Source organism: Molothrus ater, chromosome 9, assembly GCF_012460135.2.
Source record: "Molothrus ater isolate BHLD 08-10-18 breed brown headed cowbird chromosome 9, BPBGC_Mater_1.1, whole genome shotgun sequence".
Taxonomy (NCBI): Eukaryota; Metazoa; Chordata; class Aves; order Passeriformes; family Icteridae; genus Molothrus; species Molothrus ater.
This window is the reverse complement of record NC_050486.2, coordinates 17,042,268-17,057,203: the sequence shown is the minus strand read 5'-3', so window position 1 is coordinate 17,057,203 and position 14,936 is coordinate 17,042,268. Positions and strand designations below refer to the sequence as shown.

At 42.6% G+C, this 14,936-nt stretch overlaps 2 protein-coding genes across 2 annotated transcripts; one reads left to right on the top strand and one right to left on the bottom strand.

The window, feature by feature from the left end:
- The first annotated feature begins 4,324 nt into the window (after positions 1 to 4,324).
- Positions 4,325 to 9,676, top strand: RPF1 (ribosome production factor 1 homolog). The gene is made up of 9 exons (XM_036387961.1): positions 4,325 to 4,501; positions 4,584 to 4,640; positions 5,679 to 5,759; positions 6,121 to 6,216; positions 6,901 to 7,054; positions 7,590 to 7,672; positions 8,527 to 8,708; positions 8,795 to 8,921; positions 9,284 to 9,676. Exons 1-9 carry the CDS (start codon positions 4,346 to 4,348, stop codon positions 9,323 to 9,325), a joined length of 978 nt encoding a protein of 325 aa, XP_036243854.1. The 5' UTR covers positions 4,325 to 4,345; the 3' UTR covers positions 9,326 to 9,676.
- Positions 9,677 to 9,846: 170 nt separating this feature from the next.
- On the bottom strand, positions 9,847 to 14,346 carry GNG5 (G protein subunit gamma 5). Its single transcript, XM_036387962.2, has 3 exons — positions 14,185 to 14,346; positions 12,939 to 13,094; positions 9,847 to 10,862 (listed from the first exon to the last, which is right to left on the bottom strand). Exons 1-2 carry the CDS (start codon positions 14,263 to 14,265, stop codon positions 12,969 to 12,971), a joined length of 207 nt encoding a protein of 68 aa, XP_036243855.1. The 5' UTR covers positions 14,266 to 14,346; the 3' UTR covers positions 9,847 to 10,862; positions 12,939 to 12,968.
- Between the last annotated feature and the right edge of the window lie 590 nt (positions 14,347 to 14,936).

The following is a 14,936-nucleotide window of genomic DNA, read 5'->3' as shown; positions in this document are numbered from 1 at the left end:
ATGCAGACATTAATTGTGAATCTAATTGAATATAGTTGTGGTTTGAATGTGTCGTGCTAAATATTTGTAAAATAACCTTTAGGTGTCTTATAAGTGTGTTTGATAAATTTTGTTTTGACAGACCAGTTTAATTTTCCCATCTGTATAATGGACATCATGCCTTCTTTCCAATAAGCATCTTAATGTTTGTACACAGCTCAGGTACTGTAAAGAAGAGCAACCCAGAAAAGCATACGAAAATAATTTTTTTGGTGTTGTGTTATGGGATGAGGACAGGGCGTTGAGAGCATATAGTAAGATCTAGTGTTCATCCTGAAATATTAAACAATACCCAACTTTATTGTGCATGATACCCATTTTATCCATTAGAGAGATTGCCCTGGGTGACTGAAAACACTGAAATTAAAAGACTGTAGGTAGACAAGATCCACTAAGGAATGCAAGCCTGTAAGTCTCAAACAGATGATCCTGAAAAACTACCCACACACTTCCTGCATAGTCACCTGGCAATTTAGTGAAGTTCACTCCTGGAGAAACAGCTCTGGGTATGCCTGAGTCTGGGAACAATGTGGAAAGAGCTAAGCAGTTCAGCATTTATTTTGTGCTTATGCCTAGCTGGGTAAACAAGAGACTGTTCCACAGTGGAGGCCCCAGATGGCTTGGTACAGTAACACTTACCAAGGACCAGCGGCTTAGGCTCTCAACAAAACACAATTGCAGGCTTTCTCTCAGAAAATGATGGTGTGGATGTCCACCTTTCATAGGACAGCATATCGTGGTGGGCCCATGCCCAACTCTTTCCTCAGCAGAAGAGAAGTGGGCTCAAAGACAGATTCTCCTGCCACAGGAGCATCTCCCACTACTCTGACTGTTCCACCCTGGTGAGGCCACGTTGTCCATCCTTCACTGTGCTAAAAGCCCAGCAGAGCACCAGGCCAGGAGCGTAGAAGGAACCAGATTCTTCAGCTCAGAGATGAGAGCATACACAGAGAAACTGAGGCTGGTTACAACCCATTCTCTATAACTTGTTTTTTGTTGTGTAACTTTTAAAGTAAACTACAGGGAGAATACTGAGATCTGGCCAGTAGTCAAATTTTGTTTCCCTTCAGAAGGAGAGTGCCCAGCCTGTCTATTTGATTCAGCATTTTCTAGATCTTATCTGACACACAGCAGTACCTTCAGCTGGAAGAGTGAAGATACTTCTCACCTCAGAAAAACCTGCAGGCTTGTGGTTTCAGTGTTCCATTGACAGGTAAGATGATAATCTCCAGAGGCTGGAAAGTCCTGTCTTCTGTATCCTTCTTCAACTCTTCAACTACCAGTTAAGCAAAGCCACTATCACTGACTCTGCTACACATTCCATGGTGTTCAGCAGCCCCTGGAACACCTCCCAGAGAGAAGCTGTGAGCATGAGGGGCCCGCTGAGGGTTCAGATGTGATCAAAGCTGCTCTGCAGTCTCAAGGCTGAGGTGTTTACAGGCATAACAAAACCAGACCTTTGGGGTACCACTTCATTATCTACACAGCACTGTGAAGGGAAAGAGACAAGTAGTATGTGCTCTCAACCTTCAGGAAAACAAATGTAAAAAAACCAAACCAAACAAAACAGGAAAATAGCAAAATAGTGGTTATTACATTAAAACAAACAAACAAAACCCAACCCAACCAACCAAAACAAACAAACAAACAAAACAATTAAAAAGGACAAATAAGAAAACCCCACACCTCTAAAACAGTTCTCTGAATTATTGAATCCAAAGGTACCTTACCCTCTTTTCTCACCTCTTTCTACATTTTCTTACTTAATTTCCTCAGATGAATTTTTGTCATTTTGACTTAATCTCAAAGTGTTTTTTCAATTTTTTGAAATGACAGAAGAGAAAAAACAGTGCTCCATTGATACAACTTAAAATGATGCTTCACTACTGAGCTGGGTTAATTTACAGAAGTTTTCCTCCAAAATTTCTAAGTGCTGACATGGAATCAATGTCTTCATTCATCACTTTTCTATAGAGAACTTGCTTGTTGAGGGGTTTTGTGTGGGTGGGGGATTGTTTGAGTTTTGGTGGTTTTTTCCCAGTTGTTTTGTTTTTAACCAAGCAGCTTCTTCCAAAAGATTTTTTACCTTCCAAAAGGTTTTTTTACAATGCTACCTGAGTTGTAAAATAAGAGTATCCTGGTAAAAATGTTATTCGCACAGAACTGAGTTCATAGCTGAGAAAGACCTCGGAACTTCTATGAAGAAACTAAAGTAATACTATGCATGCATTTATTAGTTGGGCCTTCTATTGAAGTTATAATTGTACCTTGTCAGTGATCTCTACCAAATCCTCAGTGTGTTTCTGGTGTCTTGTCATTGTCCCTCCCCTGCCCTAGGAAGTTCTTGTATCATTGTGTATCATTATTTTGTTCCTCTGAGTCCTTGGAAGAAAGGTATTTGAATAATATTAGGAGGTTGTCATCCCTCTTGCTAGGAGGGAGAAAGATAATATGTTTTTTCCTCTTGTATGCAGTCAGTGATCCCAACAAAAACAGCATTGCAAACTGGAACTACAAACAACACAGAACTCCCTGTATGTTCTGCTAATAGCAGTGATGAAAATCTCTGCTAATGACTTTGAGAAATAACCTTGCAATCTCTGACATCTGCATCAGCTAGAGAGATAAAGTTACGGCAGTCCTTGGTTAACATATTCTCAACAAAATCCTCTCAACCTCAATTACCATGGAAACTACTTATCCTTAAGGCAGTAAGGATAGCTGAAATATTTTCTCTTGACAAAAATGAGAGCGAGGCCAGAAATATATGGGATTGTGCATAATGAGGCCTTTGATCTTTCCTTTCTGTGTTAAGCAGAAGTAATCTCAGTGAAGCAAGTTGAGTTGCAGAACAAAATTTGTTTATAGGACAGAACAAGGCTTAGGACATTCTCTATTATTCTGGTTATTTCTAGGGGTTTTTTTCATTATCTTCCTACGTTTATGTTAACAGATTTCTTTTTCCCTTTACTAGTGAGAGAAAGACATAGTAAAGACAAAATGTACTTGTATATAAAATTAGTAGACATCAAGCTTTGAAAAAATTCTTGGGACAAATGGAACTAAGCAGTCCCATTGAGGCTCAGAATTTTGCAGTCTAAAATTAAAAATGTCTCCAATTTAGAACAGGCCCCCCCCAAATCCCTGAGTACTCAATTTCTATAAACCACTGTGTAGTCTTTGCTGTGCAGAAGTATTTGCACATCTCTAAGCATGAAAATCAGCTCAGGAATAGAAATGACTTTATGTAAATTGAATCTCTAATTTGCTGTAGGAGTTCTTGTTTCATTTTAACATCAAGTTTTTACAGACTTTAATGGAATAAAACTAATTTTGGGAACATTATCATCAAAACGCCTATGGTTCCTAATAAACAGGTGCTCCCCAAAACTTAAGTCACTTTGAGCAAAGGTCTGAAAGTGTGCACATGTACAGGCACTGCTGGGCCATGATGTTACCTGCAGTAACGTAAACCCATCAATGTGTCACGTTTGCTCAGAGCTTCCCACTTTGACAGCTAACTTGGTTTATAAAAAACACTGCAGCAATAACCCCTATGAAATACACTGATTTTATCTCCAGGTTCGCTGTCTGCTGAGCAATGAGCCCTGACATGTCGTGGGTTGAGAGAGGTGACTGTGCTCTGCCCTCAGCCTCGAGTATTGTGTACAGGTTTGGGCACCACGATGTAAGGAAGACACTGAACTATTAGAGAGTGTCCAGAGGAGGGCAACAAAGATGGTGAAGGGCCTCGAGGGGAAGCTGTGAGGAGCAGCTGAGGGCACTGGGTCTGTTCAGCCTGGAGGAGACTGAGGGCAGACCTCACTGCAGTCACAGCTTCCTCGGGAGGGGAAGAGGAGCAGCAGGCACTGATCTCTGCTCAGTGACACTGACAGGACCCGAGGGAACGGCCTGAGCTGAGTCAGGGCAGGTTTAGGTTGGATGTCAGGAGAAGTTTCTCCACCCAGAGAGTGTTTGGGCACTGGAACAGCTCCCCAGGGCAGTGGTGACCACACCAGCCTGAGAGGTCAAGAAGCGTTTGGCACATGGTATGTGCACATGGGGTGACTCCTGCGGTCCCGTGCAGGGCCAAGAGCAGGAATGATGACGCTCCTGGGTCCCCTCCGCCTCGGAACACCCAGCGACGGCGCTCGCGCCATGCCCGCGCTCCGCCCGCCCGCCCTGCCCTGAGCGAACCCGCCCTGAGCCCGCCGCGCGAACCCCGTGCAGCGCATGCGCGGCACCGCCCGGCGGGGCAGAGGCCAAGGGTGAGGGGCCGGCCCCGCCCCGTAGCGGCAGCAGCGCCATGGCGGGTGAGGGCAGCGGGCCCGGGCCGGGGGATGGCGCCGGCCCGCCCGCCCCGGAGCGGGTGCTCTTCCCGCCCACCTTCAGCGTGTCCGAGATCAAGAACAAGCAGCGTCGGCACTTCATGTTCCTTCGCTGGAAGCAGCAGCAGAGGAAGGTGGGGTGGGCTGCTGCCGCGGGGCGGGGGAGGCCCGGGCCTGGCGAGTCTGGCTAACGGAGCGCTGTTCCTCTGCCCGCAGGAGAAGTTGGCCCTCAAGAAGAAGAGGAGGAAGGAGCGAGAGGCTCTCGGAGACAAAGTAAGAGTTCCGGCCGCAGGAGCCAGTGTGGCGGCGAGGCCGCTCCTTCCCCCCCGCTCGCCAGGGTGAGGGTCCTGCAGCTCTGCCCGGAGCTGGGTCTCCTCAGCTTCCTGAGCCAAAGGGTTTCTCCGCAGAATTCAGGGAAGCGGAGCAGTGAATACAGTGAGGGTGATAAAACACTGCAACAGGATGCCCAGAGTGGATGCCTCATCCCTGGAAACGCTCAAGGCCAGGTTGGAGCGGCCCAGAGCAGCCTGGTCTGGTCCAAGATGTCCCTGCTCACTGCACTGGAATAGATGGCCTTTAGAGGTCCCTTCCAGCCAAACCATTCTATGATTGTATGCGCTCTGTGCTCGCTGGCTGTGGTAGCCTTCAGAGACACTGCTGTCTAGCAGAGACATAACATAACACCACTCCTGAATAGCTGTCTCTGATGTGATTCCTGTGGCACTTGTGTTGATATTATTAGGAATTGTACTCCAATTTTAATTTCTGTGTAGATTAAAACAATCAGAGCTATCCAAACCATGCCCAGACCAGTTATCTGCTGGATTCCAAGCCTAACTGTGAGGAAAGGTTTTGCTTCCTTCCTGGACTGATTGAAGATAGATGTGAGTTCCTGTATTACAATAGTCTCACTAGAGTAGTGTAAGTTAACAGGGTAAACATTAAGGGCTATTAGTCGTTAAATTCTAGATATCAAGGTTAAAATGTGTTGCAGTTGAAAGCAGAATCCTTTTCTTCTACAGAAGAAATACAAATGGAAGAAGTTCCCCTGTTTTTTTTGTTTTGTTTTGTTTTGAAAAGTGACGTTGTTCCAGTGCTGCTTCTCTGCATCTGATGCTCTCTGGTGTCCCAATAGCTATGCATATTTTAATTAAAGTTATGTAGCTTCTTTTTTAAAAGCGGCATCAAATAAATAATACTTGCAGTTCTCTATAGAAATACAAACAGTATTGTCATAGTATGAATGTGGTATTTGCAATACATTTAATAATGACATTAATATGTTATGTTAATCAATTTTATGTATTTTAGGCACCTCCAAAACCTGTACCAAAGACTATTGAAAATCAACGAGTGTATGATGAAACCACTGTAGATCCCAATGATGAAGAGGTAACTGCATGTGCTAATAAGTTAACCACTGTTTTTCTGACAAGAGACATAAACTGACTGATGAAACTGAATAATCCCCACTTTCCTGTTAATCTCTTGATTAATTACTTTTTACACATGATGGGTTTACTAAGAGGTGATGTCATTCTTTCACTATCTGTATTTAATAATTGCCATACTGATATTGGTAGTAAAAGCTGCCCGTGTTCATCACACTAGATTCTTAAAAATGTGAAAACCATGTGCCTTCAGGTGATTAATTACAGAATAGATCTTGTGAATTGAAATTTAGATCCCATCGAACAATTGTTCCTCAGGTATTTTGTACATGGTGGATTTAACAAAACTTCTGTTCTTCCAGGTTGCCTTTGATGAAGCAACTGATGAATTTGCACCATACTTTAATAGACAGACTGTTCCCAAAATTCTTATTACAACATCAGACCGACCTCGTGGGGTACGTATGTTTTACTTGGAAACCAAATGGTTATAAGATACCAGGGTTTTCATCCTGTGATTGTTACATTAAAACTGAAGATAATAGCATTCACATGGATTTTTTCTGTCATTTTATTTAGTGCCCAACAATAACCTTGTATGGGTATGTAATCCATTGGTTTCTCCAGCACTGTTTGCTACATAAAAAAAACCCCAAACTTGTGCATGTGTTCTTGTATTGAAATGATCAGCATTGCCTGATTGAAGAGTTTACTGACATTTTCGAAAGCCATAAAAGAAATTGGTTTAAAAATAAGAAAAAATACACCTCAAACAGTTGGTCTGAAAACTCAGACATGAGTTAATGAAGAAGTAGTTATATTGTATTTTGAGATTCTGTGAACTTTTTATAAAGCAGTGTCCTTTATAAATAATGAATGTGGAGAGTATGCTTTTTGCATTTTCCTGCTTTTCTATGATGGAGGAGGAGGAAAAAAGTCCTTAAAAAAATCTCTGGTGTACTGCATTCTTTACTGCAAATTTTTTGCACTAACTGAACGAAGTAATTTAATAGCTTATCTTCAAATCTTTAAAGAGATACTGGAAGTAATATCTGCTCAAGGAGTGTAGTTGGAATGACCAACCTTCTGTTCTCCTAACAGCTGAATCCTGCACCCTGCAATTTAACTCCCCTGTTTTGCAGAGAACAGTGAGATTCTGTGAGCAGCTGGCTACTGTTATACCCAACTCACACGTCTTCTACCGAAGAGGGCTGGCTTTGAAAAGAATCATTCCACAGTGCATTGCAAGGGACTTCACAGATTTAATTGTCATTAATGAAGATCGAAAAATACCAAGTATCCTTTTGTGTATTTATCAGGGAAAGGAAACAATTCTGTCGTGTACATCAGAGATCTACTTTATTCTGTTTTCTTTCTCTTCAGTGCAAATTACAGAGCTAAAAATCACTGTGCCAACTTGAGTGTCTGATGGCTAATGGAACTTGGATTGATTAAAGAAAGTGTTGGCACTTTTTTGTTGTTTGTAATGCATCGTTAAGCAGTTATTATTTCAGTAAATATAACAGTTTGATTAATTAACAAGTTTTTCTGACCAGGACGATCCATCTTTTTTTTTCTGGCTAGATAAAACATGCCAGAAAATTTACGAATTTGTTAAATGAGAAAGCAGTAAAGGAGAACCCTTGTTAGCATGTAATGGACATCCTTCAGAAAGCTACTTAACTAGTTTGGGAATGTATGTTTGAACATACAACAAAACCTTGGGAATAGATTATGGATCTAAACCTCTTAACGTAATACTGCATTTTGCATTGAATATTCCTCTGTAAATTACATGCTTGATTTTACCAGCCTTTAACTTGGTGCACAGATGGTCTTGTTTTAAGTCACCTGCCTGATGGTCCAACTGCTCATTTTAGAATGAGCAGTGTGCGTTTGCGTAAAGAAATAAAGGTGAGACTCAAAAAAATTTGAAAAATGGGTTATCTCTTTGTTAATTATAAATATATCCAGTCTACTTCAACTGTCAAAACTGCATTTTGATATGATTCAGCTTGATCTTGTAAATTTGTTTTTTGGCAAGCTAACAGGAGACTAAGGACTAGTGTATACTACTTCATAAGCAGCATATTTCCATTTTCAAGCTTATTTGCTGTATTTCTTTAACTGCCAAGTATTTTATAATCTGACAGGTATTTTTAAAATCATATCATTAAATAGCAGATGATAACCTACATCAGTAGGAAATACCACATGTCTAGCATAGACACAATAGGGTATATGAAATCAGCAGTGTAAAAGGTTTCATTAGATGTAGTTTGTCTTGAATTAAACCAAGGTCTTCTTGTTCCTATAGCCCTGTCACCTCTTCTTACTATTGCTTACTTAGCCCTAAGTAATTTGCAGTAAAATGGGTTTTCTTCTTTGAAATAAGTAATCTCTACTTAGTTTTTAATAAAGAAGCCCATATACTCTCAGTCCCATATATCCCTAGTTGGTATGGGGGGAATACTTCTATGATAGGTAGAGTGCATTGTCTACTACAACAGGTTCTGCTAAGAGTAAAAAATGGTGCAGGAGAAAATGTAAAATTATTTGTGTTTTTTTCATTGAATTTATATTGTTGAACCAAAGATCCTTATGTTACCAGCCGCTCCTTTACGTGTTTATGAACTTAGATTGTGTTTGAAAGAATGATTAGGGCGTGGTTTTGGCCCTGTCCTTCTATTTCAAACACCTCTTTGGTAATACATTAAAATCCTTTTGCATTCAGTCTGTTCTTTGCATTCTTGTTACTCTGATTTCAGCGGAAAGGGAAGGAGCCCACGGAACACGTCCCTGAAGTGATCCTGAATAATTTCACAACGCGCCTCGGCCATTCCATCGGCCGCATGTTTGCTGCGCTCTTCCCACACGATCCTCAGTTCATTGGAAGACAAGTAGCTACATTTCACAACCAGAGAGACTACATCTTTTTCAGATTCCACAGGTGACATTTTCCACAATACTCATTTACAAGTGAGAGAGAATAATCTTGTAACTTAATTCCTAATTTTAATTCTTTTCTTCCCCAAGATATATCTTCAAGAGTGAAAAGAAAGTGGGAATTCAAGAACTTGGGCCACGTTTTACATTGAAGCTGAGGTCACTTCAAAAAGGAACCTTTGATTCCAAATTTGGAGAGTATGAGTGGATTCATAAGGTATGTCTTAGTAATGATAATAGTTCTGCTTGGGGAGACTAAATCTGACATGAAATGTAACTAAAAATCTTACCCTAGAAAAGTGGTATAAATGCAGTTCTCAGTGTCAAAGTATTTAACTTAACTATTTAGAGGTGTATTTTAAAAGTCATGCAAAGCAGAAACATCCTGCTGTATTTTAAATAAAAAATAAAAATAGCAAGGACAATGAATGTTAATATACCATAACTACTTATTTGCAACTCTACTGTACAATAGCTACATTTCACTGTCTGCCCTGCTATCAAGTGGAGTGGCCATCCTTGTTTGTTTCATCCTGTTGCATGAACTTGCTGGTAAACAACTTTTCTTTTAAATTTCAGCGTCGAGAAATGGACACAAGTAGAAGAAAATTCCATTTGTAAGTGAAATCTGCCAGTTGCTGGTGACCAGGAATACAGCAGCTGCTTTGAACTATGGATGATCTTAGACTACTAATGAATGATAATGATACTGAACATTAAAACTTTCTACAGCAGCAGATCAAGTAGGATGTGCCTCTCTTCCTTTTTGTAGCCGACATGACAAGGACAGCAACTTTTTCCAGTTTAGCAGGAAAAACTATGGCTGTATTTGAGCAACTTGTCATTTAGCCATCACTAAGGATTTGCCAGAAGTGCTGCTGTGCTGTAGAAACAGACTATGCTTCACAACATCAAAGACAGCAAACATGTTGGTTAAAGAAATTTTCAAAATAAAATATTTCTAGTTTTACAGTTCCGTTTTATTTTTTCAGTTAACCCAGACATCTTTAGTTAATCAGGTAAGAGATAAATATATGAAACTTATTTCTAACTTACAGAATGCTGTTCCTGACAGTACGGGTAGAGTTTTTCCAAAAAGGTTCTCCTATCCAGAGAACACAGAGAAGGCAGTATGCAATCCATGAAATCCATGGTATTTTATTTCATTAGCATTTTGCATAAAATAGGCATGTTGCTGAAGTTACAAAAACAATATGCATAACTCCTACAGGCATCTCTTCTGTAAGTATCACATTGACAAGAGGTTTGTATACCCAAAGCAGTTTAAAGGATGGGAAAGAACTTGTAAAACCCCCTTACAGGACATTCATAAAGCTATCATTTAAAAATGCTGCTCAGTGACTATGAGGTCTCTGAGCAGGGTTTTCCCCATTAAAATTTTAAAAATGCTTCTTCAGCCTCACAGCAACACTCAAGTTTGTATTATCTGCACATAAACTACTGTTTTGCCTGAAGTTGGCACATTCACTGGCAGCTAAAAGGTCAAGTTTTGTTTGAGCTACTTTCTTTTCATGTACAGCTGTAAGTGCTTTTTCATATTTACCTAATGAATAAGAAGGCACATAGAGTAAGTTATCTCCTAGGGCAGAATTCCTCATTAAGATTAAGAATAATTTACTCTGTCCTAATGTGATGTCTATGATATGGCCCAGCTGTATAGCTGAATTATAAACAGTCCCAATTTTTTTTCTGTTCTATTTCTGTTATGCTTCTAAGTATGGTACTGCTGGAGCCTCATTGTTCTGAAGGACTGTTAACCCCAGGCAGACTTGCAGCAGCAGAGAATATTTACACTCCTCTCTCTGCTCTCCAGCTGCTACAGAGTGATGCACTGTCTGTGAGGTGCCACCATGCCCAGAAGTTAATCTAATTCTTACAGTAATTTCAAGACCAGACTAAGTCAAGACGCTTTTATTTTTTGCTTGGCGTATAAAACTGATTCCCGTATGAAACAGAAATCCGTAACTAACATACAGTTCATCTGGAGAGGTAGATGGTAAGAAGTTTGACGACAGTAGCACTTTTAGAGTTAGATTTGGCACGTTAAAGCTAAGCTTTTTTACAGACTTCTAACCAGGCCGCTCCTTGAGGCACTGCCCATACACACATCTGCAGGTAGGAAAAGATGCTAAAAGATCTGAAAAACAAAACCAAGATCTAGTTAGAAAGGTATCAGCAAATCAAAGAGTACATATTTCAGATTATGCCATGGACAACTGTTAAGGAAAAAATATCCTCTTTTTCTACAGCTGTTTTAGTAGTTTAAGAAATAAACTTGAAATGAAGTCATGCCCAAAGATACAATAAGATAATCAAAGCTCTTACAAAAGAACTGAAGCTTAGTGTCTACTTGAAACCGAACTGCTAAGTGAAAGAAGGAGCTGTTCCCAGTCACTTTCTGCTCACCAAAACACCAGGTTTCTACTTTGCCTTTGAAAAGCAGGGAATTTGTTGTGTAACTAACAAATTACACTTCCTCCTCAGTGAGGTGGTGCTGACTGTGCAAACACAAACACTACTGGCTCATCAAGAAAACACAAAGAATCACCTCTTTTCAGGAAGTGCCTGCAACAGATACTGCAAAGTGAAGTAATTTCACATAGAGGTAGTGTAACTAAACCAGAAATTAGTTCCATTCCAAAGGCTGTAGCAGAGAAAGAAGATATTAAGCCCTGTGTATGCAGGTGTGGTGTGAGACAGAGGAAACACTGTCTTCCTACATCTACACCCAGGAATCCAGGAATTTCTTAACCTTGGCAAACCTCGGTGGGAAATTGTACATGTCACAGATTACACAAAGCCAAATAAACTGTACTTAAATTTTCAGTCTATAATGCTTACAGATGATCTGATTTCTTCCTTGGATTAATGCTTACAGCTGAAGCTACACTAGTGTAACATCTGTGGGTTTTTTTAAAGTAACAGCAATTGGCAAAAATTCACAACAGAAGTAACTTTAAAAGCTACAAGAACTCTAAAGCACATTTCAGTTATAGTGTTGTAATTCACTGCTCAAAACAATGTGGGATGTAGTTTTGCTGGTTAAATAGTTACAATCAACTTCTATGTTGTTACTATTGTAGCCTTTAAACGTGGTTATTCTGCTAGTACACACATCTGCAACTTTTCTACAGTCTGCTTGTGGGGAGAACAATTTTATCAATCCAATCTGACTGCGGTCACCCTTCTATAAAGCTGCCTAACAGCACAATTTAAATCTAGCAAACTACAGTTCTTTGGATGATAGAAGTCAGCTACACAACCAGAATTTTTCAAGGTTACGACTCACTATGAGATTTGTAAGGATTGTGAACTATGGTTAACTGTGTATCAGGTGCTTTGAAATAACATCTGAGCTCTCATCTCCAACAGATCCACGTCAAGGGGCAACAGGAAAAGAGAACATGGTAAAAGAGAACACGGTAAAATCATCAGGCATTTAATGTGGTCAAAATAACCGAGTTATTGTGACTCTCTGAATTTTGGCAAAATTATTGTGGATCTAAAACTCACCTTTCTAAAGAGGTTAGCCTAAAATCTAGTCACCAAAATGGCAGATGAGTGAGTAGTCTTCCTGGTGATAGCAGTAGTGCTAATGAGCCTATGAAAGCTCTGGAATGAAAATCCAAATGAGTATTCCACTGTTTCTAGTTATTTAAACTGCTACCCCTGTAGTAGCTTACTTGAGTGGCATATGGGCTTTTAAGAGTAAATACTTCTTAAAAAGATCATACTTTTTTCTTTTGGCAGAGAGGGCATCTCCCCCCTCAGTGGTCCATGCTCTTCTTGGGGACCACCACCACTAATCTGTTTTTGGAACTGTTCATTAGAAGTTTAAGAACCAAAGTCTGTTTTATCTGCCACAACTAGGATTCACCACATTAATTTTAAGTGAGAAAAGGGAAATAATACCCTTATAGAGAGGAAGATACAGTACAATTACTGTTGGTCCAAAGAGCAGCTCAGTAGTAGCTGGTCCCACCATTCTGCTACACAAACTGGTGGAAGCTCTGCACCAGCAAAGTGCTGCTCATAATACCAATGGCCAGCACGTGTCCACTACAGAGCTATGACCAGAAAAAGGGAGAAAGGACCAAAAATGGGGATCGAGACTAACACCAGCTGCACAAGTCAGATGTTTCTGAGTGCCTTTCATAGAGCCTGTCTCATTTAAATGACAAAAGAGTTTATGAATTGTAATTCAAGAACTTACCACTGAAAGATACTGAAGTAGTTCACATAATTACAAAAAGGAACAAACTTTCTGGGGTCTGAATGGATTTGTACTTGATGATACTCCCGTCAGTAGGGGATCGTGTTGGGCATTCTGCAGGCAGAATTGCTTCAAGTCAGCTGCAGCTTGAGAAACCTAGTTATAATAAAAGCTGGCATTAGAATTCACTGAATGTGCTTTACCGAGGATGTGGTTTTTATGTTGAAAAGTACATAGAATATTACTAAATTATTCTACAATACAGTTTATGTAGATTTTAGGTAATAATTTCATTGTAGCTTTTTTGTTTCTTAAAGACAAGAAGATGAACAATGTAAGAATGAGAACTGATTTGGAAGTTTTAATTTCCATAGTAAACTTTTAAATATGAAGGGTGACAGATGAGCAAGATCTTGGAGATTACTTTATTAAATATATGAAGATCCTTGTTCTGGCATAAACAATTCAAAAATACTGTCTATGGTTTAACATGTTCTACAACACTGAACTTGCATTTCAGGCTCCCTTGGAAAGCCATCCTTATGATGAGATAATGGGGTTCTGAGCACCCTTATAAGGGGTTTTTGGCATGCTGTGCCTTGCTAAAAACTGATCAGTGAAAAATTCTTTGTCTTGCTTTTCTTTGCCGTAACTCTGAACTCATACAATAAAGCGATCGAAGTTTCAAAAAGTTGCATCTTCCGCTGACACTCGGTATCTGCAGTTTGCCCGGCTTCTCTGCCGTGCCAGGCGCGGTCTCGCCCCGGCGCGGCACAAGTTCAATGCACTCGGTGTGCCTGGCAGCGACATCTCCATCTTGCCGTGCCGGGCCAGCCCAGCCTGTTGTGCGCCCCGCCCGGGCGGGCTCCCCGCAGAGCCCGAGGGAAGGGCGCTCCTCGCTCCGAGGGCACGGACGGGCAGGGCGGGCCGCGTACCTCGCCCCGGGGAGCGCTTCGGCTGGGGAGCGGCCCCGAGGGGCGGCGGGGAGCGAGCGGCCGTGCCCCGGGCAGGGGTGGCGGCGGAGCGGACGCGACTGCGCTGCCGATCCGGGCTCGCCTCGGCCGGGGAACCCCGACGGAGCCCCGGGAGAAGCCCGGTGGCCGCCGTCCAGCCGGGTCCGCGGGGCGGGGCAGGGCAGGTGGGAGCCGGCGGCCCCGGCCCCGGCGCGGCGGGCGGGGCCCCGGGGCGGTGAAATGGCGGCGCGTCCGCGCCGTCCCGTCCCCTCCCGTCGCGGCTCCGCGCTCACCTTCACGCGGGTCACACTGGCCTCCAGGCGCAGCTGCTGCACCACCTTCTTCATGGCCGCCACGTTGGAGGAGCCCGACATGGCGGGGTCGGCGGCGGGCTCGGCTCGGCACTCGCGGCACTCCCAGCTCAACTTTCCGGCGCGGCCACAACTGCCCGGAGCGCGGCGCCTGCGCAGCCGGGGCCGCTCCGTGTGCCGGGACGGGCCCGCCCGCGGGCACGGGAATAACCCCGCCCTCGCACTTTCATCGTGGGGACTGCCAGGGGGAGGCTGCTCTCGCACCGAGGTGGCGAGTCTTGGTGGAAATACCCACTGGGTTCCAGTTTGGGGGTCATTTTGATGTGCAGTGAATGAAGTTCCTTACTTAGTTCGTGCTAGCAGTTTGAGTGTTGACTTTAGCCTGGAGGATCAGTTTTCTACTCCGAGTTCATTGCAGGAAGTGCCCGGGGGCGGCAGTGAAGTGGGGCACGGGGTGACATCAGGTGCAGCGTCTTCCCTGTCGGCGGGAGCAATGGCAGGAGCCCGTGCTGTGCCTGCTGTGGCGTGCAATGACCGGGGCACTGATGGGTGTCACACCTGAGCCATTTGCGGGAGCTTGCAGGTAAAGACACTGCTGCAGGCCCTGCTAGGCAGGTATTTCCCACTGACATGAGGAAATCTTAATTTCACAGCGCCAGAGTGAGACTTGGAAGGTCCGGTCACTGGTGCTCGAGAGGAGGTGAATTAGAAGTAGCTGGGGTAGAGGCAGGAGG